General features: G+C 39.1%; 1 protein-coding gene across 1 annotated transcript in view; it reads right to left on the bottom strand.

Annotated features, from left to right (window-relative positions):
* Window positions 1-15,838, bottom strand: part of CIP2A (cellular inhibitor of PP2A) — an 81,146-nt gene extending 65,308 nt beyond the window's left edge. Inside the window, exons 1-4 of the mRNA XM_007946565.2 lie at window positions 15,737-15,838; window positions 8,530-8,677; window positions 1,528-1,640; window positions 273-367 (exon numbers count right to left, since the gene is read on the bottom strand). Coding sequence (XP_007944756.1) covers window positions 273-367; window positions 1,528-1,640; window positions 8,530-8,677; window positions 15,737-15,838 — 458 coding nt within the window. The remainder of the gene's footprint in view (window positions 1-272; window positions 368-1,527; window positions 1,641-8,529; window positions 8,678-15,736) is intronic.
* Between the last annotated feature and the right edge of the window lie 9,065 nt (window positions 15,839-24,903).

Below are 24,903 nucleotides of genomic sequence, written 5' to 3'. Positions count from 1 at the left end.
AATATATGATATAAACATACAATTTTCAGTTTTAGTAACAATTATTTTGGTCAAAATCAATTCATGTAATAATTTTGGTAATAAAAATTAATGTAAAGCTGGTTTACAACATTTAATTCTGATTCCATCTAAGAACGGTAAACAACCACACACACTTTAAAGTTGAAAAATTATCTAAGAAAAACTGAACTACTACATGGGTTTAGTTTCAAAGAACCCAACAGACCCAATGGATTATTTGGTTACATGATTAAGTAATAAGGTATACTCACATGTGATCTATCAGAAATGTAATTAATTCATCTATATTGGCACCAGAATGGAAAATTCTGACATTATATGTTAACCTCTGTAGAAGTTGAATGCACTGAGAATAATAAAATAGTTATGAATGCAAACATATAAAAACATATTGTCTACTCACAAGAATGAACTATATACTGATTCTGAGCATGTCAACATTTTATGAGACAGAGTTTAGGGCAAGAACTTTTCCATTTCTTAAATGTTCAAACTTTAACAATAACACAACAAAAATGAATAAAATACATACAAAGTAATAAGAGAACCTTAACATTCATCTCCTGATTGACACATTTCTATACATTCTACTTCAAACAGCACATCTAGCCATATACTTTGTCTGCTTAATCATATTGTACACAGGTTGAAAATATATCACATTCCATCAACTTTACCATCTTTAGAACTGCATGTCCATTTAATTGGCAGTGTTCTTTCATACAACTATGGCATTCTAGGTTCTAAATAAAACTATCTATATTTTCATTTTTTGTGCTGTTTCCTCAACGGAGTGACACTAGATAGCAGCTCAGATTGTAATTTTAATATAAGCACTTTATATCCTAAGACAAAGACATCTGTAATTCTATAGATTTATTTTTCTTCAATAATGGTCTAGGTGTGGATAAACTTCTGTTTTCTAGATATTTTCATTTATTTTTTTATTTCTATCATGGTTTGGGTGCAAGCTTACAGATCAAATTAGATTTCCATTCAACAATCTATACACATTTTGTTTCATGACATTGGTTACAATCCCCTAAATGTAACAGCACTCCTCCCATTTCTTCCCTGGGTTCCCTGTTTCCATGTGTCCTTCTTTCCCATCTTCTGAGCTGTGTTTTTGGGCAGACGCTGCCCTTTTGGTGTTGAATGGTTGAGTATACTGAAGAGTAGGTTCCTCCCTGGTGTTATTATTCACTTTATAGGCCTGTCCATTGTTTAGTTGAAAGTTTATCCTTTGGGGTGAGTTCAGTTCCAGGCTTGACAGGTTCCTAAGGGTTATAGTCTTAGGGATTACACTCATCTCTATCAGACCAGTATCTAGAAACCTAGAATAGTACTACATTTTTATCTAATCAGTTCTTAAATTTATTAATGATAAGAAAGGTCCTAATCATGTAGTATAATGTCAGCACATATATTGTAAATTAGCAGTTTTTAATAAATTTTATAAATTTTGATCTGAAAATTAGTAATACAAGTACTTTGTGGCATCTGTACCTGTAAAAACACCGCATCGTTGTGGCAAGCACTGCTTCGACAAACCACTCCTGCTAGCACACTATTCAGATTGTATGCATTCTGAAGACAATCTTTGGTTTCATTGTCTAAAGCTGTAAGTTAAAATAAAATGGCACAAAAGACAGCATTTTCATATATGATCTAATTCATTATGGTTAAAAGAGAAAAAAAATACGAGATTTACCATCATATAAAAAATTAAGTATTACTCTTATTTTCTAATAACCACCACTTCATAAGTTGAATCAATGAAATTTTATGAACTGGAAAAAGGAAAAGGACATGAGTTTCTTCCTTTTACAATTTACAAAGGATTTCTCTATGTGGAATAAATGAATCTTAAGGAGCAAAACGTATTTTTCATATTTGTAGAAATTTTACTATTAAGGTTATTATTCTGAAAATGATTCATATACTTAAAAAGGAGCTCTGGTGGTACAGTGCCTAAGGCATTTGACTGCTAACCAGAAGGTTGGTGGTTCAAACCAACCAGATGCTCTGGTAGAAGAAAGAGGGGGCAATCTACTTCCATAAAGATTTACTGCCTCAGAAACCCAGTGGGGTCACTATGAGTCAGAATCAACTCAAAGGCAGTGAGTTTGAATTTAATATATTTAAAAGGGGCTCTGGTGGCGTAATGGGTAAGACATTTGGATGCTAACCAGAAGGTCTGCAGTTCAAACTCACCCACTGCTCTTCAGAGAAGTAATATGAGGCAATCTACTTCCTAAAGAATTGTTGTTATGTGCCTTCAAGTGGGTCCCAACTCACAGCAACCCCTCCTTGGATTTCTGAGGCAGTATCACTACAGAAGTAGATTGCCCAACCGTCCTTCCAAGGAGTGGCTAGTGGGTTTGAACGGCCAGCCTTCTGGTTAGCAGTCCAGTGCCTTAGGCACTAGGCTACCAGAGCTCCTTCCTAAAGCCTGGGAAACCCAATGGGAGTTGTTGAGTCGGAGAAACTTGATGGCAGTGGGTTTGGTTTAATATGTTTAAATGCAGATGTGACTGCCATTCTTATTCAAATTGTTGGTGGGAGTTAGAATCAGTAGAGTCTTTTTTCAAAGCAATTTAGTAACAACTCTATAGTTGAAGAATGACCCAGAAATTTTACTGGGAATTTACTCAACAGAAATATACTAACATTTAAGTAAAAAAAAAAAAAAAAAGTCAACTGCACTATTTAAAAAAAAAAAAATATATATCTGTAAAGAGCATGAGTGTTCACCATTAGGAGAATGGTTAAATGAATTATAAAAACCCAATCCAAACTCACTGTCATCAAGTCAATTCTGACTCACAGCCACCCCAAGAGGGTTTCCAAGGCTGTAAATCTTTATGGAAACAAATTGCCTGATCATTCTGTGGAGTAGCTGGTGGGTTCAAACCAAAAACTTCTAACAGTCAAATAAATGCCTTAATAAATTACAGTACTGTGGTAGTTAACTTTGTATGTCAACTTGGCTGGGCTTGGTTGAGTGGCTGGGCAGCTGGATGTAGTTATTCCCCATGGGGAGACAGGTAATTAACTCCATGGTAGAATCTATTGCAGCAGCTGAGTAGCTGTTTTAGGGCTGTGGTTTGCCTCCAACATAGAAGAAGCAACTTTGAGGAAGGTTTTCAGCTGATGGCACACTTGAACCCTGCAGGTAGCTGAGTCGTTGTTCAGCACTCTTCCATGTTGCCCTGCTGATCATGGGACTTTCAATGGACTTGAATTAGTGGCCTGCTGTGTTGTTTGATAACACTGAGACTATGCCTTTTTACTTGTCCACCTTGGGTTTGTCAGCCTCAGCAACCAGTAGCTGGCTGAGTGAAGAAAAGACTCTAGCTTTAGTGGGCTGGGAATAAGAGGCAGAGCTGAAGCCCAAGGTCAAGGGGATTTCATCCAGCCCCTAGAACCCAGCACTTTGAACTCAGAATTCTAACCTCCAAAACTGTAAGAGAATAAACTCCTGTTTGTTAAAGCCATCCCATTTGAGGTATTTCTGTAAGAGCGGCACTAGGTAACCTAAAGAGAATATGGTACCGAGTGAGGTGCTGCACTGACATACCTAAAATGTGGAAACAGGAGTGGAGTGCGTCCTTGATCCAAGACCCCAGCAGTGCAACCCCGGCAGCGGCAGAGCTGAGAGAGCAGCTTGAGAGACCCCAGCAGCAGAAGAACCAAGAGACCAGCACAAGAAACAGCAGTAGCAGAGCCAAGAGACCTGGATGAGACAGCGACAGCCTTACCAGCTCACAGAGGAGAAAGCTGGATGCCACTGGGTAGATGGCTTCCTGGCGGAATGGTTGCCTTCAAGCATTAACCGGTACAGGTAAGGAGGGCGGCGGACAGCCTCCAGATGGCAGGGAGCAGCGGTAGACAGGGCTGGCAGGAACAGGTAGAGGGAAGCCCAGGAAGTGAGCAGAGTGGTTGGAACCACTAAGGGAGACAAACTTGTCTGTTGGTTTGTACTGTGGTGGCTTGTGTGCTGCTGTCAGGCTGGAGGCTGTGTCGGCAGGGATGCCCATGGTAGACCAGCTTCGGTGGAGGTCCAGACTGAGACAGACTCAGAAGAAGGAAGAGGCCATCCACCTCTCAAAGAATTTGCCAGTGAAAACCTTATGAGTAGTAGTGAAACACTGTCTGATATATTACTGGAAAATTTTATGAATAGCCCCAAAATACTGTCTGATACAGTGCTAGAAGATGAGCCCCTCAGGTCAGAAGGCACTCAAAATATGACTGGGAAACAGCTACCTCATCAGAGTAGTGCCTACCTTAATGATATGGATAAAGTAGAGCTTTCGGGGCCTCCATTTGCTGAAGTGGCACAACTCAATATGAGAAAAAATAGCTGCAACATCCATTGATAATCGGAACATAGAATGTACGAAGTTTGAATGTAGGAAAATTGGAAGTTGTCAGAGATGAAATGGAACGCATAAAGACTGACATCCTAGGCATTAGTGAGTTGAAATGGACTGGTTTTGGCCATTTTGAATCATGATCTACTATGCCAGAAATGACAAATTGAAGAGGAATGGCGTGGCATTCATCATCATAAAGGACGTTTCAAGATCTATCCTGAAGTACAATGCAAAGTGACAGAATAAAATCCATATGCCTATAAGGAAGATCAGTTAATACTACTATTATTCAAATTTATGCACCAACCACCAAAGCCAAAGATGAGGAAATTGAAGATTTTTACGAACATCTACAGTCTGAAATTGACCAAACATGTAATCAAGATGTGCTAATTATCACTGGTAACCGGAATGCAAAAGTTGGTAACAAAGAACTACCGGTAGTTGGAAAATTTGTCCTTGGACATAGAAATAATGGTGGAGATCACATAACAGGATTTTGCAAGACCAATGACTTAGTCATTGCAAATACCTTTTTTCAATAACATAAATGGCAGCTATACACGTGAATTTCCTAGATGGAATACATAGGAATCAGATTGACTACATCTGTGCCAAGAGGCAATGAAGAAGCTCAATATCTTCAGCCAAAACAAGGCCAGGAGTTGATTGTGGAACAGACCATCAACTACTCATATGCAAGTTCAAGCTGAAGTTGAAGACAATTAAAACAAGTCCACAAGAGCCAAAATACGACCTTGATTATATCCCTCCTGAACTTGGAGACCATCTAAAGAATAGATTTGATGCACTGAACACCAATGACCAAAAACCAGAAGAACTGTGGGATGACATCAAGAACATCATCCATGAAGAAAGCAAAAGGTCATTAAAAAGACAGGAAAGGAAAAAAAGACAAAAATGGATGTCCGAAGAGACTCTGAAACTTGCCCTTGAACAGAGAGTAGCTAAAGCAAATGGAAGAAATGACAAGATAAAAGAGCTAAATGGAAGATTTCAAAGAGCAGCTCAAGAAGACAAAGTCAATTATTACAATGAAATGTGCAAAGACATGGAGTTGAAAAGCCAAAAGGGAAGAACACACTTGGCATTTCTCAAGCTGTAAGAACTGAAGAGAAAATTTAAGCTTCAAGTTGCAATGCTGAAAGATTCTATGGGCAAAATATTGAATAATGCGGGAAGCATTAAAAGATGGAAGGAATACAGAGTTATTGTACCAAAAAGAATTGGTTGATGTTCTTCCATTTCAGGAGGTGGCATATGATCAAGAACTAATGGTACTGAAGAAAGAAGTCGAAGCTCCACTGAGGGAAAGGCAAAAAACAAGGCTCTGGGAATTCCACTGAGATGTTTCAACAAACTGATGCCACACTAGAGGTGCACACTCGACTATGCCAGGGGATTTGGAAGACAACTACCTGGCCAAATGACTGGAAAAGATCCATATTTGTACCCATTCCAAAGAAAGGTCATCCCAACAGAATGTGGAAATTATAGAACAATATCATTAATATCGCATGTAAGTAAAATCTTACTGAAGATAATTAAAAAACAGTTACAGCAGTATAGTGACAGAGAACTTCTAGAAATGCAAGCTGGATTCAGAAGAGGATGTGGAATGAGGGATATCATTGTTGCTGTCAGATGCATCTTGGCTCAAAGCAGGAAAGTTAAGCGTCCTTGAGCAGCAAGATTCCTTGAGGAGTGGGTTGCCCTTGGGCATTAATTGGCAGAAGTGGAGAGACCAAGGAAATAGGGAGTAGAGCCACCTCAGCCTCAAAGGGTAGGACCGTGGCCTTTGGGGGTGGAACTACCCTAGGTTTCAAAGAGGCAGACTGTCACCAATTTGTTTCTGCAGTGTGGAGCTGCTTATTCATGTGAGCCAGTGGGATGGAGTCACAGCCACTGTCCAAGAGTGAGGGGGTAGATCTGCCATGCCCAAGAGATACAGGAATGAGGCTGCCAGGTCAAGGGGGTGAAGTCACTACTCAGAAGAACTAGGAGACTGGAGCTACCCAGTGAAGGAGATACATACAGGTACCAAGTTGACAAGGGGTGGAATATGTCAACTTGTCTGGGCCTGGTTGAGTGGCTGGGCAGCTGGATGTGGTTATTCCCCATGGCAAGATTGGTCATTAACGCTATGGTGGAATCTATTGGAGCAGCTAAGTAGCTGTTTTAGGGATGTGGTCTGCCTCCAATACAGAAGAAGCAACTTTGAGGAAAGTCTCCAGCTGATGGCATGCTTGAAACCTGCATGTAGCCAAGTCGCTGTTCAGTACCTTACCATGTTACCCTGCTAATCGTGGGACTTTTAATGGACTTGAATTAGTGCCTGCCATGTTGTTTGTAACATTGGGACTGTTCCTTTTTACTTGTCAACCTTGGGTTTGTCAGCCCCAGCAGCCAGCAGCTGCCTGAGTGAAGAAAAGCCTTTAGCTTTAGTGGGCTGGAGCAGGAGGCAGAGCTGAAGCCCAAGGTCAAGGGGGTTTCACCCAGCGCCTAGAGTCTAGCGTTTCGAACTCAGACTTCTAACCTCTAAAACTGTAAGAGAATAAACTCCTGTTTGTTAAAGCTATCCCATTCATGGTATTTCTGTTAGAGCAGAGCTAGGTAACCAAAGCAAGTACCCTCTGATATGATATTAGGTAGGTAAGCAAGTATGCTCTGATATGGTACTGAGTAGGTAGACACTGGTATGGAAATACATATAAGATACATTATGTTAAAAACAAAACAAAACAGCTTACAAATCATTTGTTGCCCTGTGACACCATTTTTTGTTTAAAATCAAAACCCAAAGATCTAAACTTAATTGTTATAGCATAGAAAAAGATCTGGGAAAACACATATCAAACCATTAAAATACATTATCTCCAGAAGTGATAATAATGAGGAGAATTGGTGTTGATGGATAAAGACTCAATCCATTTTATTCTTTATATCTGAACTATTTAGTTTGGTAGCCACTAGCTACAAGTGGCTATTTAAATTTAGCTTAACTAAAATAAAGATGCTGTTACTCAGTCCACTGCCCACATTTCAAGTGATCAATAATCACAGGTGGCTAGTGGTTACTACATCAAATGACACATACAATATTTCCATAATTGTAGAAAGTTCTACTGGGCAGTGGGAGCTCTGGTAGTATAGTGGCTAAGACACTTGCCTGCTAACCAGACAGCTGGCGGTTCAAACCCACCAGCCACTCCTCGGAAGGAAGGTTGGGCAATCCTACTTCCGTAGTGATACTGCCTCGGAAACCCAAAGAGGGGTCGCTATGAGTCGGGGCCGACTTGACGGCACACAACAACAACAACAACAACAACTGGGCAGTAATGCTCTGTTAACACTTCTGGATCACTGGAATTTTATATAAGGATGCAATAATTTTACAATCATATTTCCCAAAGTACATTCTTTTCTACAGGACACTGGACCTTTGATATGATTCACAAAGAAAAATCTATCCTCAACCAAAACATAAATCAGGAAAAAAAGTGATTATTAAGTGAAAATTGAAAAAATAACAATAAGGGAAAATACAGAAACAGCAACATCAGCATCAGTTCTAAGTTCAGTAGAGTCTATAAAGGATAGTCTACCACTCATAGCAACCCCTCCTTGGGTTTCTGAGGTAGTATCTCTACGCAAGTAGATTGTCCAATTTTCCTTCTGAGGAGTGTCTGGTGGGTGTGAACCACCAACCTTCTGGTTAGCAGTCAAATGCCTTAGGCACTATGCCCCCAGAGTTTCTTCACATAGGATAGCTATGATTTTTTAAGTGCTTTACTTAACACTGCTCATTGCATATATATTTTCTTTTAATTCAAAAATAGGCCTGTATTTCCCAAAGTACATTCTTTTCTACAGGACACTGAACCTTTGATATGATTCAGATATCTTGGTCTAATATGATTAAAAAATGCTACATGAAATATTCTCTTCTTTCAAGAGATTCATAACGCATATCAGGTGTGATAATATCTGTATTAAAGAAACGTTTTGAATGTGAATCATTCTCCAAGAAGATTCTATAACTAAATTTGCTCTTTAAAAAATAATAAATTAACATAGCTTTGAAAAATAACACAAATGAATTAATTACCTAATTGAGACAGCAAATTGATAATGCTTAAGATTAGTTGAGTATTGATGTTTGGATCTTCAAGTAGCTCTACAAGGCAACTCAAGCATTCACTTGGCAATATCTGATTTGATGTAAAGAATCGTGTGAGCTTCTGTCCAGAAATTACCTATAAAAGAGTAATTAAAAAGTACAAGTTAAGAACTGGCAATTTTTGTCTCTTCTCCATTAAAAAAAAAAAAAAAACTATCATGTGCAGTGTGATACTTTGGTAAAACTGATTATAATATATATGAGATACAGCATAGTGCCTAAGGCACTTGACTACTAACCAGAAGGCTGGCAGTTCAAACCCACCAGCCACTCCTTGGAAGGAAGGTTGGGCAACTTACTTCCATAGTGACACTGCCTTGGAAACCCAAGGAGGGGTCGCCATGAGTCGAGTCTGACTCGACAGCACTTAACAACAACAACATAGAGAGAGCTCTGGTAGCACAACGCCTAAGGGATTTTACTGCCAACAAGAAGGCTGTTGGTTCAAACCCGCCAGCCACTCTGCAGAAAGAAGACTGGGGAATCTACTTCCATAAAGATTTACTGGCTTGGAAACCCAAAGGGGGGGTCACTATGAGTTGCAATCAACTCAATGGCAGTGAGTTTGGTTTTGTATATACATATACATATACATACATACACACACACACACACACACATATACATACACACACATACATATATCAGTTATTTACAAATCAGTTTTACTAAAGTAAAACACTACCCCTCTTACCCAATCAAGAAAATTCACATAGACTGTCTGTCTGCTCTGCTGGAAGATTACCATCCCTTTCTTCACTAGGTCTCAGACTGAATTAATTTCCTCCAGAAAACCTTTCCCAGCTAAGCCTCTTCCCCCAACTAGGCTAGATTTGCCTATTATATATATTATTCTACACTATACTATATGCCTATTTCATAAATCAGCTACCTTTAATTATGTATTAATGCTTAGCCTCCTCAAAGCACTCAACACTCCACCACAATAAACACTCCATGAAGGTTTGGACTATATATAATCTATAGTCTTGTCGTTGTTAGTTGCTATCATGTCAATTTGGACTCATGGTAACCCCATGTCTGCAGAGAAGAACTGCTTCATAGGGTTCTCAAGACTGTGACCCTGGAAGCTGATCACCAAGCTTTTTTCCAAGGTGTTTCTGGGTATAGTTGAATCACAAAACTTTGAGGACTAGTAGTTAAACACTGAACTTGGAACTCTACCACTAATATATTTGTCAAATAAAGGAATTCCAGTACCCTCATTCTACCTACTGCAAGGGAGACAAATAGAAAGTGAAAAGCAAATAAACTCAAAGGGTAATTACTGGATTACTACTTTTGCTCTAGTTAGACCCAAAAGTTAAAGATTAGAGAAGGAAGTTAAAAAAAAAAAACAATTATTTTTTAATAGCCAAGAACTGAAAAATTTTACTCTTGGTTATTTCAGTTTTTACCCCTTTCCTGTAACCTCTGAATAAGAGCACCCCAAATTAACTTAGGACTCCTGACATGAGATGGTGGCTGTACTAAGTCTGAGGCTAAAACTCCACTTTTGCATCAAAAGTAACCTCTGCATCAGGAATGCAGCCTGTCATTCCTATAACTCTCTACTGTACCTTGAGAAAATTACTTGGTAAGCACTTTCGGGAAACAATGTAATTTTGTTTGCTTACAGGTTTTGTTTGCTGCTTAGGAAGTCAGGTCCAAATCTCATAACAGATGCTTACTCAAAACAAACTTTAGAATTATGTATGTCCTACCTGTAGTCACACCAGGGTCTCATGACTGTTTTGAGTGTTGTTGTTGTTATGTGCCGTCGAGTTGGACCTGACTCACAGTGACCCTTCCTTGGGTTTCTGAAATGGTATCACTACGTAAGTAGATTGCCCAACCTTCCTTCCGAGGAGTGGCTGGTGAGTTTGAACCACCAGCCTTCTGGTTAACAGTCAAGTGCTTTAGGCACTACACTACCAGAGCTCCTGTTTTGAGCGTAGGTTTTTAGTGTTGTTGTTGTTACTTGCCGTCGAGTCGGCCCCGACTCATAGCGACCCCTCCTTGGGTTTCCGAGGCAGTATCACTACGGAAGTAGGATTGCCCAACCTTCCTTCCGAGGAGTGGCTGGTGGATTTGAACCACCAGCCTTCTGGTTAGCAGTCAAGTGCCTTAAGCATTATGCTACCAGAGCTCCTAGGTTTTTAGTGTAGGTATACCCAATTCAGTGCTTACCATGTAACTTTAAAAAAACATCTTTAGTAACGTGTGTAGTCCCCTACCAATCAGATATACCATCGCCCAATTTTGTAACCATTATCTAAATGGCAACCAATCATTGAATTTCTACTGATTTGCTTGGTATTTTCTTATACAGACTCTCTGAACTATCTCCTCCTTGGATCACTTAGCTCAGAATCTTCCCGACTTTGTGATTCCCAATTTGCAAATTGCCTTACCCTTTGATAAAAGCTCTTTAGTTTTAATTTCAACCAGACTCTGCCATTTTTGCTCCAAGACACCTTACAAATTACACACACACTCATACATACACACATACACATTAAAGCTGGGATTGAAAGCAGAAACCAGTTATTAAAAAATAACATTCAAAATGCTTTATAAATATTCAAAATTAAGCACATCTTTTCTATAATGATGGAAAAACAATCACTTACCTTAGAATTAGACTAAATCTGCTTTCCAAACCAAAAACCAAACTCACTGCCGTCGAGTCAGTCCAGACCCATAGCAAACCCTCCTTGGGTTTCCGAAGTGGTATCACTACAGAAGTAGATTGCAAAACCTTCTGAGGAGTGGCTGGGGTTTTGAATTGCCAGCCTTCTGGTTAGCAGTCAAATGCCTTAGGCACTATACCACCAGAGCTCCCAAATCGGTTCTAAAGACTTATTTGTAAAAGATCAGGCCTATGTAGCCATTTAACATACTCTAATAATCTTTCCCTGTTGTTAGTTGCCATCAAGTTGGCTCCAACTCATGGTGACTTACTTATAACACTTCCAGCACTACTGGAAAATATTGGACAATATTCTACTATGACTCATAATGCTTTCATTGGCTAATTTTCAGAAATAGATCCCCAGGACTTTCTCCCTAGTCTATCTTAGTCTGGAAGCTTCACTGAAATCTGTCCACACCACTGGTATTTGAAATGATAGTGACATAGCTTCCAGCATCATAGCAATTGGCAAGCTACCATAGTACAACAAACTGACAGATGGATGTTAGTTCCTCTCTGTAACCACTTTTATTCCCTTACCAGGCGTCAGTTTTCCTTCTAAAGTTTTGCTAAGAGAACTTCAGATGATTTGTTTTTTAAGGAATATATGTTTAACTTTACTAAGTCTGTAAGACTGAAAAAACAGGTCCAAATGTGAAATATACATGGCTCTCAGCAGAGATGTTTTGGTATGAGGAAACTTCTGAAAGGTTTGCCTATGTATAAAGCTAGAAGATTGAGACACATTCTGCTTTTAGCAAAATTCTACTGAGGACTGGACCTGTATCTTGGTAACAGGAGTATTCTAACATATAATATTACCTATTACAAGATAGGAGTTCTGGTGGTGCAGTGCCTAAGGCATTTGACTGCTAACCAGAGGGCTGACGGTTCAAACCCACCAGCCACTGTGCAGAAGAAAGATGAGGCAATCTACTTTGGTAAAGATTTATCACCTTGGAAACCCATGGGGGTCATTATGAGTTAGAATGAACTTGATGGCAGTAAGTTTATTACAAAGTAAGAGAAAGAATTACTTTATAAATTTTCCCCTTCACTCAAATATACTAAATGTTTTAATTTAAACAATTTATTTTATTAATAATTAATCCTTAAATAGCATTTATTCAGGTTAAGCATTTTTTTTTTAGGTACTTTATGTGCATCAAGACTTCTCATCTTCATAATTAGGCAATTGCTATTGTTTTGTAGACAAGTAAACTAAGGCACACACGGATGATACAGCAGTGCAGTTGTGATTCATACCCAGGCAGCTTGGTTCCTGAATCCATGCTCTTAATCACTGCACAAGATTAGCGTTATGAAATAACAGCACCAAGAATGAATCAGCTCAGGTCTGCAAATAAATTGAAAGTTCAGGTTCCTAATTCAAAGCATGGGACCACAAATGCAAGATACACAATGGAACGAATAATCTCCTTTCACAGAACACCTATCTTTCTCTTCTTAGATGCTGTTTTCACAAGGTCTGCACAAAGATATGCACCTTTAAATATAAAAATCCACCAAAATGGTTAAAATTTTTTAAAAAAATGCAAATACCAAGGATTGGTGTGGATGAGTGACAGCAAATCTCAAGTATTGCTGAAATTGACAAAAATATTGCTAACTGACAGCCACTGCATAGTACAGAGCAGAACTGCCCCATAGGGTTTCCAAGGCTATACATCTTTACAGAAGCAGAATGCTTCATCTTTCTCCTGCGGAGTGGTTGGTGGGTTCAAACTATATACCTTTTGGTTGCAGCCCAGTGTTTAACCACTGCACCACCAGGGTTCTTAAATATTGCTGCCACTGCCGCTGCTACTGGCAACTTTTCAGGAAATTTGTTCGCAGTTTCAACTAAAGCTGAACATAACAGTTATTTATGTTCCTTATAGCCCTAAACACAAAATTAGCCCAAACTTGTTGCCTTTGAGTCAATTCTGACTCACAGTGACCTTACAGGAGAAAGTAGAACTGCCCCATGGGGTTTCCAAGGCTGCTTACTGAAGCAGATTATTACATCTTTTTCCCACAGAGTAGCTGGTGGATTTGAACCAACCTTTCAGTTGGCAGTCAAGTGCTTAACCACTGTGGTGCCAAAGCTCCTTCCCTACAGCCCTACCAAACTAAAAAATCCTCAAACCCACTGCCATCAAGGCAATTTTGACTCCTAATTCCACTCCTAGATATATAAGAGCAATGACAGCATATGCCCAAGAAAGACATGTAAGAACATGTTCATAAAAGCTTTATTCATAATTCACTCAGAAGAATTGGAAACATCCCAAATGTCCATCAACAGGGGAATGTATTTAACTGTGGTACTTTTACACAACGGAATTCTACCCTGCAATTAAAAAAAAAAGACTTCTGGTACAAGTGCAACATGAATAAATTTTATATTGAGTGAAAGAAGCCAGACACAAAACAGTACATAAGGTAGTTCACTTATACAAATCTTACGGAAAGGGACAATAAAGAAACCATATGAGGTGATGAAAATATTCTGTATCTTGATATAGGTGCTAACTACACAGTGTACATATACAAACACCAAACTCACTGCCATCGAGTCTACTCCCACTCATACTGACCCCCTTTGGGTTTCTGAGGTGGTAAATCTTTACAGAAGTAGACTGCCCAGTCTTCCCTCTGCCGAGTGGCTGGTAAGTCTGAATCGCCAGCCTTACGGTTAGCAGTCAAATGCCTTAAGCATTCCACCACCAGAACTCCTTAAGTGCACAGGTATGTTAAAAAAAGAACAAAAAACACTATCATGCTCCTCGTTTAAGATGAACACACCTAGGCCTTTTACTATATGTTATCTTTTAAATAAGAAGTCCCTAATAGTGGTCTTCACATATTTGCATCAAAATGTACCAATGGTAGAATTTTCTCTAATTCCCTTCGTATGGAAGGGATATGATATTAAGGAGCCAGTCTCTAAGCCTCAAACTTCTTTGACATTTCCTTTAATTCAATATAACTTTGCTTTCAGATGCACAAAATATCCTGTTTATTTTCAAAGAGAAGTAACGTTTCAGAGTACCCTGTAAAACACTTAACTCAGAACTCCTAAACAAATTGGTGGCGCTGCTCATCCCATTGCTTTTGAAATCACTGTACACTGCTCTACCCTTATTTGAGAAGCAAAGGCTAAACTATTTAATATCTTAATTATTAGGTTTGCAGGGATTTGTTGAGGCAATAAATGAGAAAAAGAAAATGAAATCTACCTAGGGCATGGGCACCTGGAGTAGTATAAAGAGGAGCACCACAAAAGCTCAAGAGTACAAAAACATTTAATATACTCCACTTTCTCTCTCTCTCTCTCACTCACTCACACACACAGAGTTGCCATACCATTCACAGTCATCTTCTGTGTAGTATTTTGTTTATCTTTGGAACATTAGCTCTTTTGCCATAGGGTTAATATGTCAAAAAGATTTTAAAATTATGCTCAAGTATAAGCTAACAAAGGGAGGCTGTTAACACAAACAATTCTTAAGCTTTGAGTGAACTTAATTACTATTTTTTTTTTTTTTTACCAATCTGAGGCTAAATATTAAATTGCATGAATATGAAATAATTGACAGCAACGGTAGAAGAATCTAAAAACAAACAGGGTCACAGAAACCAGATTGTGATCACAATTTTTCCAAAGACAAATCATACTTTAATATATAATCTAAACATAAATCATCCGGGAACAAATCGAAAAAGTGAAAGCAATTCAGCATTTAAGGATTTTAAAAGTGTGAGCGATAAATTTTGATGAAGAACAAAGATTATGATTACTAGTCTTACTCCTCGGAAGGAAGGTTGGGCAATCCTACTTCTGTAGTGATACTGTCTCGGAAACCCAAGGAGGGGTCGCTATGAGTCGGTGCCGACTTGATGGCACACCACAACAACAACAATAGTCTTACTCCAAAGAAAGTTGAAATAATAATCCTCAAATTTGAGTTCAGCATGAATTCAAATAAAAGCAGTAAGCAACAGGTTCAGCCTATAAAATGACCGAGGGCAAACTTAAGTTTTAATCTTCACTCCTCACCACTCCACCCGAGTCGCTGAATATTTTGTGAGAGCTCAATTTCGATGGGGGGCGGGGAATAAAAACAAGAAGGAAAAGAAGATACATCTCCGAGCTTTCTTTTCTACTTATCTGGAACAGCCAAAATACCCCCAGCCTTCTGTCCCACTTAGCTCTTTCTAGAGTCTTCAGTGGGCGCTCGCCTCCTCTCGCAGGGACCAGGTGCGAGAGGGTAGCAATTCAAGGCTGACAAGAATTAGACTTTACCAGTATGAAGAGAGAGACAAGGGAGCAAGCGCTTTTTTTCTTTCTTAGGATGAGGCCGCCATACCTGGTCGCACCATGAAGCAGGATTAGAGGAAAAACCCCATCTCGTACCCCACCCTGATGTCCCTCACCTCCAAGTGCCGCAAAAGCTGGTTGGCGTTCGCCTCAGACTTAACGGCTTTGTACTGACTGATGGTCAGGAGCAAAGACTTCAAGCAGGCGGTGGAGTCCATAAGGACTGGCCCAGTTCCACCCAGGGCCCACCACCTCAAAGACTGCTCCAGTCTCCAACTTTCGCCGCGCTTTTTTGACTTTCGGCCCCACCCCCTGGAGCCCAGTAGCTTCCGGTTCCGGTTGCGTTCCGGAAGTCTCTGGGCGTTTACGAAGTAGTGCCTCTCAGGGAGGGGCGCGATGGAGCCTGTGTTGTGGTGGATCGGTGAAGGGGTTTAGGAGCTGCCCTTCCAAATGTCCCTCTAAATACCCCCCTTTCTTCTGAGCCTGCATGGTTTCACCTTCAAGATCCCGTGAAAACGAGAAATCGCGCGATAAATGGAATTGCTATTTAATCCGTAGATGAGCGGTTGCGCGCTGGGGACTTCATTGTTTCTGTATCCGCTCTGTCTTCATTTTCTTCCTTCGCGTTTACGCTGGTTGGCCAGATTTTCCTTTGTGCATCATCTTCTACCTGAGAAATAGTCTAGACACGGTGAGGCGCTCTGAGTAAGAGACTCTTTGGGCCCTAGATTTTTGAGGCAGTCTGGGAGGGATCTCATTTTAAATATTTATTACTTTTCATTCCTGCCCAATAATGATTGTTATTCAGAGCAAACCTATGGCTATTGGAATTTTGTGACAGCTGTTTATGTCCTTAAGCTATCGTTGTCTAACTTATTCGAGAATGCTACCTGTGGGCGAATACTTGACCTGGTGATAGTGTATTGTTCTTCAAGGTGGTTTCATTAGCGTCATTTCTGTAAGTGAAGTCTTTCTCTCCAGCATTCTTGTTTCATAAATCTCGATATTTGTAAAAATGGCCCTATTGTTTCCGTTTTTGATCAGAGATAATTAATATTATATATGCATGTGTATGTGTATTGTGAAGTGAGTTCTGCAGACTTTCTTAATTTTTGCTAATGCCTAATAAAGCTTTAAAAACCGGATTATGTAAAGTTTTTGGAATAGGGTACATCTCGACTTAATCAAATAATTGATTCAGAAATCATGTTTTTTAAATTCAAAAGATTTTTGTTTACATCAGTACATTTTTCTTTAATTGAAAATGCCAATGTCACTATTAAATCTGAAAGCTTAAACCCCAGAATGATTTGGCCAAACATGTAGCAGTCATTGGTAGGAAATGTATTCAGTCATGCATTCATTCAGTGAACAGTTGTTGAGTGTATAACATATACATCACTAGTCGAATAGGGAGCTCTCTGGTAGCATAGTGGCTAAAGCACTTGACTGCTAACCAGAAGGCTGGCGGTTCAAACCCACCAGCCACTCCTCGGAAGGGAGGTTGGGCAATCCTACTTCCGTAGTGATACTGCCTCGGAAACCCAAGGAGGGGTCGCTATGAGTCGGGGCCGACTCGACGGCACATAACAACAACAGTCGAATAAAGAGATAATGATGTCTCCCCTACTGGGAAGGAGCTGTCTAATAAAGGAAACGTACTAAATAGATAGTACATACGGAATTTGCTATACAAGTAGAAGACACCATGTAGTGATGGTAAAGAGTGGACCAGCTTTGTCTGTGTACAAATTTTAGTTCCACCTTTTTATTATGTGACCATAAGCAAATTAGTGTACTTAGACTAGTCATATAAGGTAAAGTGTGACTGATAGAAGTAGCTGTTTGGTAGGTTTGTTCATTCAGTAAATATTCATCGGGAGCCTACCAGTATGCCAAGCACTATTCTAGGCCCTAGAGATTTTGTAGCAAAAACCTTACTGTCATAAAATTTACATTCTGGAAGGGAGAGAGAGACAATAAAAATGATATGGGAAAATAGAGTAGAGTTAATATTCTGTAATCATACAGTTGAGAAGAAGGTGGTTATAATTTTTTCAATAGGGAAGTCAGGATAGGTCTCATTGAGAAGGCAATACCTGAGAAAATACTAAGGAGTTGAGTCATGCTTTCTAGAGGAAAAGGTTTTCAGATAATGCATTGATAAGAGCAAAAGCCTTGAAGTAGAACCATGACTGTGCCAGAAACAAAGCAACCACAGCAGCTAGAGTGGAGAAAGCAAGGATGAGAGCAGTGAAGTTATAATAAGGTCTTAGAGACCATTACAAAATAAGTTAATCGATGTGAAGAGTTTACAAGTATGTGGCATGATTGAATTTTTGGCATGTGTTGTCTGTCATTGTCATTTGCTGGCAAATGTAGCCATAAGAGTTTTAAAGTGTTAGACTTTTCACTTTCTGATAAGTGTGTTCCCATCCTCATTCTTGGGCAGAGGAAAGGATCAGCACTGCATGCTGTGGGTGCCATCTTTCTTTGACATAATAAGTTTTAAGTTTAAGCAGTCACACACATTTCATGTTCTTCTCCATAAAGTCACGTCTATATAAAATAATGTTTTCTTCAAAAAATCATCACCAAAAAATGATGTTGTGAGTTTAGAAGGATATACTATATTTGTAGTTGTGAGGAGCCTTGGTATTGTTAGTCAGAGATCCTTGCATATCCTACTTGGAAAAACATAGAGCTGTACTTTTAAGCCCAAAGTTGGGGGGGTAGGTTGATGGAAGGCTTTATTGGCTTAGAGGTTAAACTCCATCCTTAATTCAGGGATTAACCTCTGGTTTTACACTCGGATCTGACCTAGCCTAGTCAAGTTTGTATTATATAGATTGATTACTCTTATAGCTCGATGGGCTATGATTTTGAGATGGGTGAGGGCGCTGACTTGATGGTAGCTAACAATAACTTTAGAAGTAGGGAGACTAATTTATTGGACTAATTTATTCTAGTTGTCCAAAGGACAAAGGACAACTAGAATAGTGGAAGTGTAGATAGTGAAAAACTGACAAATTTAAGAAATACATACGAGAAAAAATAGGTGGGACTTAGTGGTTGATGTGGATGTGAATGGTGAGGAGCGAGAGTCTAGAAGGGTTTCTAAATATCTAGATTGGGTTATTGAGATTTCAGTGCTGGGTTAGTTAATAGAAAGTGTTCAGGGTATATTTTATGTTCGATGTAATTTCATATAGTTTATCTTACAGTCTTTTGGGAGCTCTGGTGGCTTAGTACCTAAGACGTTTGACTGCTAACCAGAAAGCTGGCTGTTCAAACCCACCAGCCACTCCTCAGAAGGAAGATTGGGCAATTTTCTTTCATAGAGATACCGCCTCGAAACCCAAGGAGGGGTCAGTATGAGTCAGATTCGACTCGAAGGCAGTGAGTTTGGTTTTTTTGATTACAGTCTTGTACCATCTCATTAAGTTTGTTCCTGGATATTATATAATTTTTATTACTGTGAATGGGTTCTCCTTTTCTCATATAAAGTTTTAACTGCTACTCTAAAAAAAAGATGCTGATTTTTGGTTCAAGTAGGTATATATCAAGGGCTGAATAAAATCTTATTAGAAGGGGTAAAGGAGCTCTGGTGCCACAGTAGTTAATGCATTTGGCTACTAACCAAAAGTCATTGGTTCAAACCCACCAGCACCTTCATGGGAGATAGATGAAGCAGTCTGATTCCATACATTTTTATAACATGGGAAACCCTATGGGGCAGTTCTGCTCTGTCAGATAGGATCACTAAGACTTGGAATTGACTCGATGACAGTGGGTTTGGTTTGGGTTTTATCCAGCCTATTAACTAAACTCTCATTAATTCAAATCTTAGCTTTATAGCTATATATTACCTTACTATCTTTATAGCTATCTATTATTTGCAAGTAATAATTTCATTTTTTTCCATATCTATTTACTGCAATCGTGTAATCTCTGAACTATGCAGTAATCATGGTGATATTGTACGTTTGCATTATTGCTTAATGTAATAGGAATGTCTTTAGTATTTTAACATTTAGTATAATTTGTGCTAAGGGCTTGTGAGGAATTTTATTACGTTTATTATGTTTAAGAGACTGCGTCTATGCTTGCTTTATTTAAAGATTTGTCAAAAATGTTTGCTAAAATTTATCATGTGTTCACCTTCACATATCTTGTTTTCATCTTTAAAATGTTAATGGAATGGATTATATAGTTTTGTTGTTATTCTTAGGATAATAATAATTGCTAACATTGAACATTTGCGAGGTGCCAAACTTTATACTTTTCCATTCAATCTTCTTAACAACCCCATGCAGTAGATAATAGTATGATTTCCATTTTATAAATGAAAAGACTAAAACACAGAGAAGTGAATTTGCCCTAAGTTAGTAAAGAAGTAGTAACAAACCCTATACATGTGTGCCACAGGTTTTGATTTGCTGATATTTTATTCAGGATTTTATAACAATGTTTGTAAGGGAGAGTTTTCAATAATTTTTTTTTTATTCTCTATTTTGGCGTTTGGGTTATATGTTACTTTTGAAAAATGAAATTGAAGCATTTCCATCTTTTTTTCTGTGCTAAGGAATAATGAGGGCGCTCTGGTAGCATAGTGCCTAACCAGAAGGCTGGCACTTGACTGCTAACCAGAAGGCTGGCAGTTCAAACCCATCAGCCACTCCTCGGAAGGAAGATAGGGCAATCTACTTCCATAGTGATACTGCCTCGGAAACCCAAGGAGGGGTTGCTATGAGTCGGGGTCCTACTTGATGGCACATAACAACAATAAGGAATAATGAGAATCACATGGGTATCATTTAATCCTGGGCTATATGGAACTGGCCGATGAAAGCATAAAGCTTGATACCTTGTTTAGTGGTAGATCATTAGCAAATATTTGGATTTCATATATGGTTAAAGTTCTGTTAATTTTTTAACCTTTTCTTTTGAGTTAATTTTTAGCAAATCAATTGTTTCCCTCTAGATTTCAAAATTTTTTGCTACAGAGTTGCATTCATTATTACAATAATGCTTTCTTCTTTAATAGTTTGTTTCCTTTTTCTAATATGTTCTGGTGACATAGTGCCTCTGACTGCTAACCAGAAGGTTGGCAGTTCAAACCGACCACCCACTGTTGGTTGAGGAAGACGTGCTGCTGAAAGAGACACGTGCTCCTGAAAGAGACACATCCTGCTGGGAAAGAGACGCAAGAGACACGCGTTGCTGAGTAAGACACTGAGGGACATGCACTGCTAGGGTAGAGACTGTGAGAGATTTGGCTGAGAGATGGTGGGCTGGGAGAGAGACTGAGCGTTTTTCCTGAACTTGAATTGTAGCCTGGTGCTTCCCTAATAAACCCCGTAATCTGTGAGTTCTGTGTGGCCACTGCAGTGAGTTATCGAACCCAGGAGAGAGGTGGTGGGTGCTTTGGGAGGAACGGTTGGAGAAAGGGCTGGAGGGAGGCAGCATGTCTGGCCTCATAGGATTAGGCCTTGATCTATCGATGGTAATTCTGTCTTCCTCTTCTGGAATTAGAGGCGGTCAGAATACGTGGCCTCCTTGCCGTTTTTGCAGTTATCTATTTTTCTGAGTTTGGTTTGGTTTTTGGTAACATTGATTTATTTATTTTTTTCTTTTTTAACAAATAACCAGTTTTATCTTTATTAAAGGATCATCCATCTACATGCATTTTTCTTTTATTTTTCATAGTTTTTTAAAAGTTGAAGGCTTAGTATATTTCCATACTATAATTTTTTTCATAAAAAACAACACTTTATGCTTCCCCCGCTTTTTTTTTAACTAGCTAAAGTGAGCATCAACATTTTACTTTTTTCAAAAAACAATTATGTATAATCATTTTAACTAGTTATGTAAATATATTTTTTAAATGCTAATATTTATTCATTCATCAAGTGTTTACTGAGTGTCAGACATAGTTCATTTTCAAGAGCTTGGAGTCTCTTAGGGAAAATGGATAAACCAGAGTAAGTGTTACTTAGAGAAATAGAGAACGCTGGAGAAGAAACATGATTTTTTTTGTTTCTTTTCAACTTCTTTTTTTAACCAATTGCTGTCAAATTTTAGCTTTCATTAAATTTTCCTAAGGTATAAAGAAGCTGCCTAAAGTTTTTAAATAAACAATGAATTTGGCAAATATAGGACTAATTATAGGTGGAACGTGTTGAGGTTTTTTTTTTTTTTTTTTAATTGGGATTTGGGTGAAAATTTATGGAGCCAATTCACTTTCCATATAGGAGTTCACATACACTTTGTCTCATGACATTGACCACAATTCACCACAATGACACAGCTTCCCTCCCACTTCTTCCCGACAGTCACCTCTTCCCTGTGTCCATCCCTCCATGCACTCCTGCCCCCTGAGCTATCTCCCTGTGCATAAACAGCCATTCTTTCTCCCATAATTGTTCTCCCATCTACCTCAGGTAAATGTTCAACTCCTACGCCTGTCTTTTGTTTGGCTGGAAACCACAGGTGTGGGTTCAATTCCAGACCTGAAGGGCAGCTAGGGGCCATAGTCTCAGTGGTTCCACCAGGCTCTATCAGACCAGCAAACCTGATCCTCCCTCCCCACCACAAATGATTGTAAGTTTTGTTCCACATTGTTCTCCCTCTCTATCTAGGATCTCCTACATAGATCTCCCTCCGAGTGGATGACAGTGGTAGCTGGGGACCATCTAGTTTGTCTGCTCTTATAGTCATATAGGCCGCAGATTGGATGGTGTACCAGTCATTAGGACTAATCCTTTCCATAAAACTTTGGTTTTTCTTCATTCTTCTTTGCTCTGGATGAGGAGAGACCCATTGTTGCATCTAGATGGCTGCTTGCAAGCTCTTAAGATCCCAGTTGCTACTTGCCAAAGTAGGAGGTGGAATGATGTGTGTGTAGTATATGTTATGCCAATTGAGCTTGATGTCCGCTGCAACTGTGGTCCTGAGCCCACCGGTTCAACTACTTGGTCCGTCTGGGTAGCTGGCTATGACCCAGAAGTGACTACAACCTTGCCCCTTTTCGGCTCTACTATATACCTGGATATTCTTACAGATCATTCAGATACACTTCTAGGACCATTGTCTGCCAACCCTATGCATGGTCTTGGGTACACTCCCTGCTTCATAGACATACCTGCTAGTTCAGCCTGTCCACCCATCTATCCACCTGTATACCCATGTCTGCCTTCACTGACAACACAATACTGCATGTGCAAAAGGGTGCATCTTTGTTGTCTGTGCCTCCCATGTACCCCACTATGTCTTCCTCTTCCTCAGTGCCACCATGTTGAACACTCACGTTTGGTACATTACCCTTCTCTTCACCCAAATCAATACTTATCTCTACCTATCTAATCGTGTTCCCTACCTTCCCCTCCCACCCTTGGTAACCAACAAAGAAAATTTCCTTCCATAGATAAACCGTGACTTTTACAATAACAGACTAATACAATATTTGTCCTCCTGTGATTGACTTATTTCACTCAGCATAATGTCCTCCAAATTCATCCACGTTATGTGGTGTTTTGCAGATTCTAGGTTATTCTTCAGGGTTTCATAGTATTCCATTGTGTGTATGTACCAAAGTTTGGTTATCCATTCTTCAGTTGATGGACACCCAAAGTTGTTTCCATCTTTTTGCTATTGTAAATAGTGCTGCGATGAACATGGGTTTTCATATGTATGTTCTTGTCATGGCTCTCACTTCTTTAGGATATATACCTAGTAATGGAATTCCTGGATCAAATCGTATTTCTAATTCCACCTTTTTATGGAATCGCCAAACTGCTTTCCACAGTGGTTGTACCATTTCACATTTCCACCAACAGTGTATGAGAGTCCCAATCTCTCCACATCCTCACCAGCATTTGTTATTTTGTGTCCTGTTGAACTTCATTACTAGTGCTGGAGCAAGATGGTATCTCATTGTTGTTTTGATTTGTATCTCTCTAATGGCTAATGATCGTGAGCATTTCTTCGATGTGTTTGTTGGCCACCTGAATATCCTCCTTGGTGAAGTGTCTATTCATGTCTTCTGCCCATTTTTTAATTGGATAATTTGACTTTTTCTTATTGAGGTGTTGGAGTTTTCTATTAATTCTACAGATAAGTCCCTTGTCAGATATGTCATTGCCAAATATTTTTTCTCAGTCTGTAGGTTCTCTTTTGAAGAAGTCTTTGGAAGCACAAAAAAAATTAATTTTTAGAAGGTCCCATTCATCTAGTTTCTCTTCTGCTGTTTGTCCATTTTGGGTTATGCTTGATAGTCTATTTGTGCCATGTATTAGGGCCCCTAAATTTGCCCCTAGTTTTTCCTTGAGGAACTGTATAGTTTTAGATTTCACATTTAAGTCTTTGATCCATCTGGAGTTCATTTTTGTGTATGGTGTGAGGTACAGATCTTGTTTCATTTTTCTGCAAATGAATCTCCAGTTTTGCCAACACCATTTATTAAACAAATGTTCTCTCCCCCATTTAATGGATTTCAGCCCTTTGTCAAAGATCAGCTGACCATAGGTTGATGGATCTATTTCTGGGTTCTCAATTCTATTCTGTCTGTCATTATCAAATAGCAGGCAGTTTTGACTACTGTGGCTGTGTAGTCAAAACTACTGTGGTTTTGAGATCTGGCAGTGTGAGACCTCCTACTTTGTTGTTCTTCAATAGTGCATTGCTTATCCGAGGTCTCTTTCCTTTCCATAGAAAATTAGTAATTGGTTTTTCCATATCCCTAAAGAATGTTGATAGTATCTGGATTGGGATTGAATTGAATGTATAGATTGCTTTGGGTAAAATTGACATTTTCACAATCTTCAGTCATCCTATCTATGAACATGGGATGTTCTTCCATTTATGTAGATCTCTTATGGTATGCAGATTCTAGGTTATTCTTTAGGGTTGCATAGTATTCCATTGTGTGTATGTACCAAAGTTTGGTTATCCATTCTTCAGTTGATGAACACCCTAAGTTGTTTCCATTTTTTTGCTATTGTAAATAGTGCTGCAGTGAACATGGGTTTTCATATGTATGTTCTTGTCATGGCTCTCACTTCTTTAGGATATATACCTAGTAATGGAATTCCTAGATCAAATCGTATTTCTAATTCAATTAACCCTGGGTCAGCCCAGGGTTACAGGTGAGGAGAGACAACTCAGGGACACCCAAAGTGGCAGGCAGGAAGAGCAGGAAAAAGGGGATTAAAAGCCAGGAAGCCAGAGAGAAGAGCAATCAGCTGAAGGGATTAGGTGAGGAGAGGAAACTCAGGCCCGCCCA

Source organism: Orycteropus afer, unplaced genomic scaffold (genome assembly GCF_000298275.1).
Source record: "Orycteropus afer afer isolate SDZICR_OR568_19922 unplaced genomic scaffold, OryAfe1.0 scaffold00166, whole genome shotgun sequence".
NCBI classification, from domain to species: Eukaryota; Metazoa; Chordata; class Mammalia; order Tubulidentata; family Orycteropodidae; genus Orycteropus; species Orycteropus afer.
This window is presented reverse-complemented; position numbering and strand designations above follow the sequence as displayed.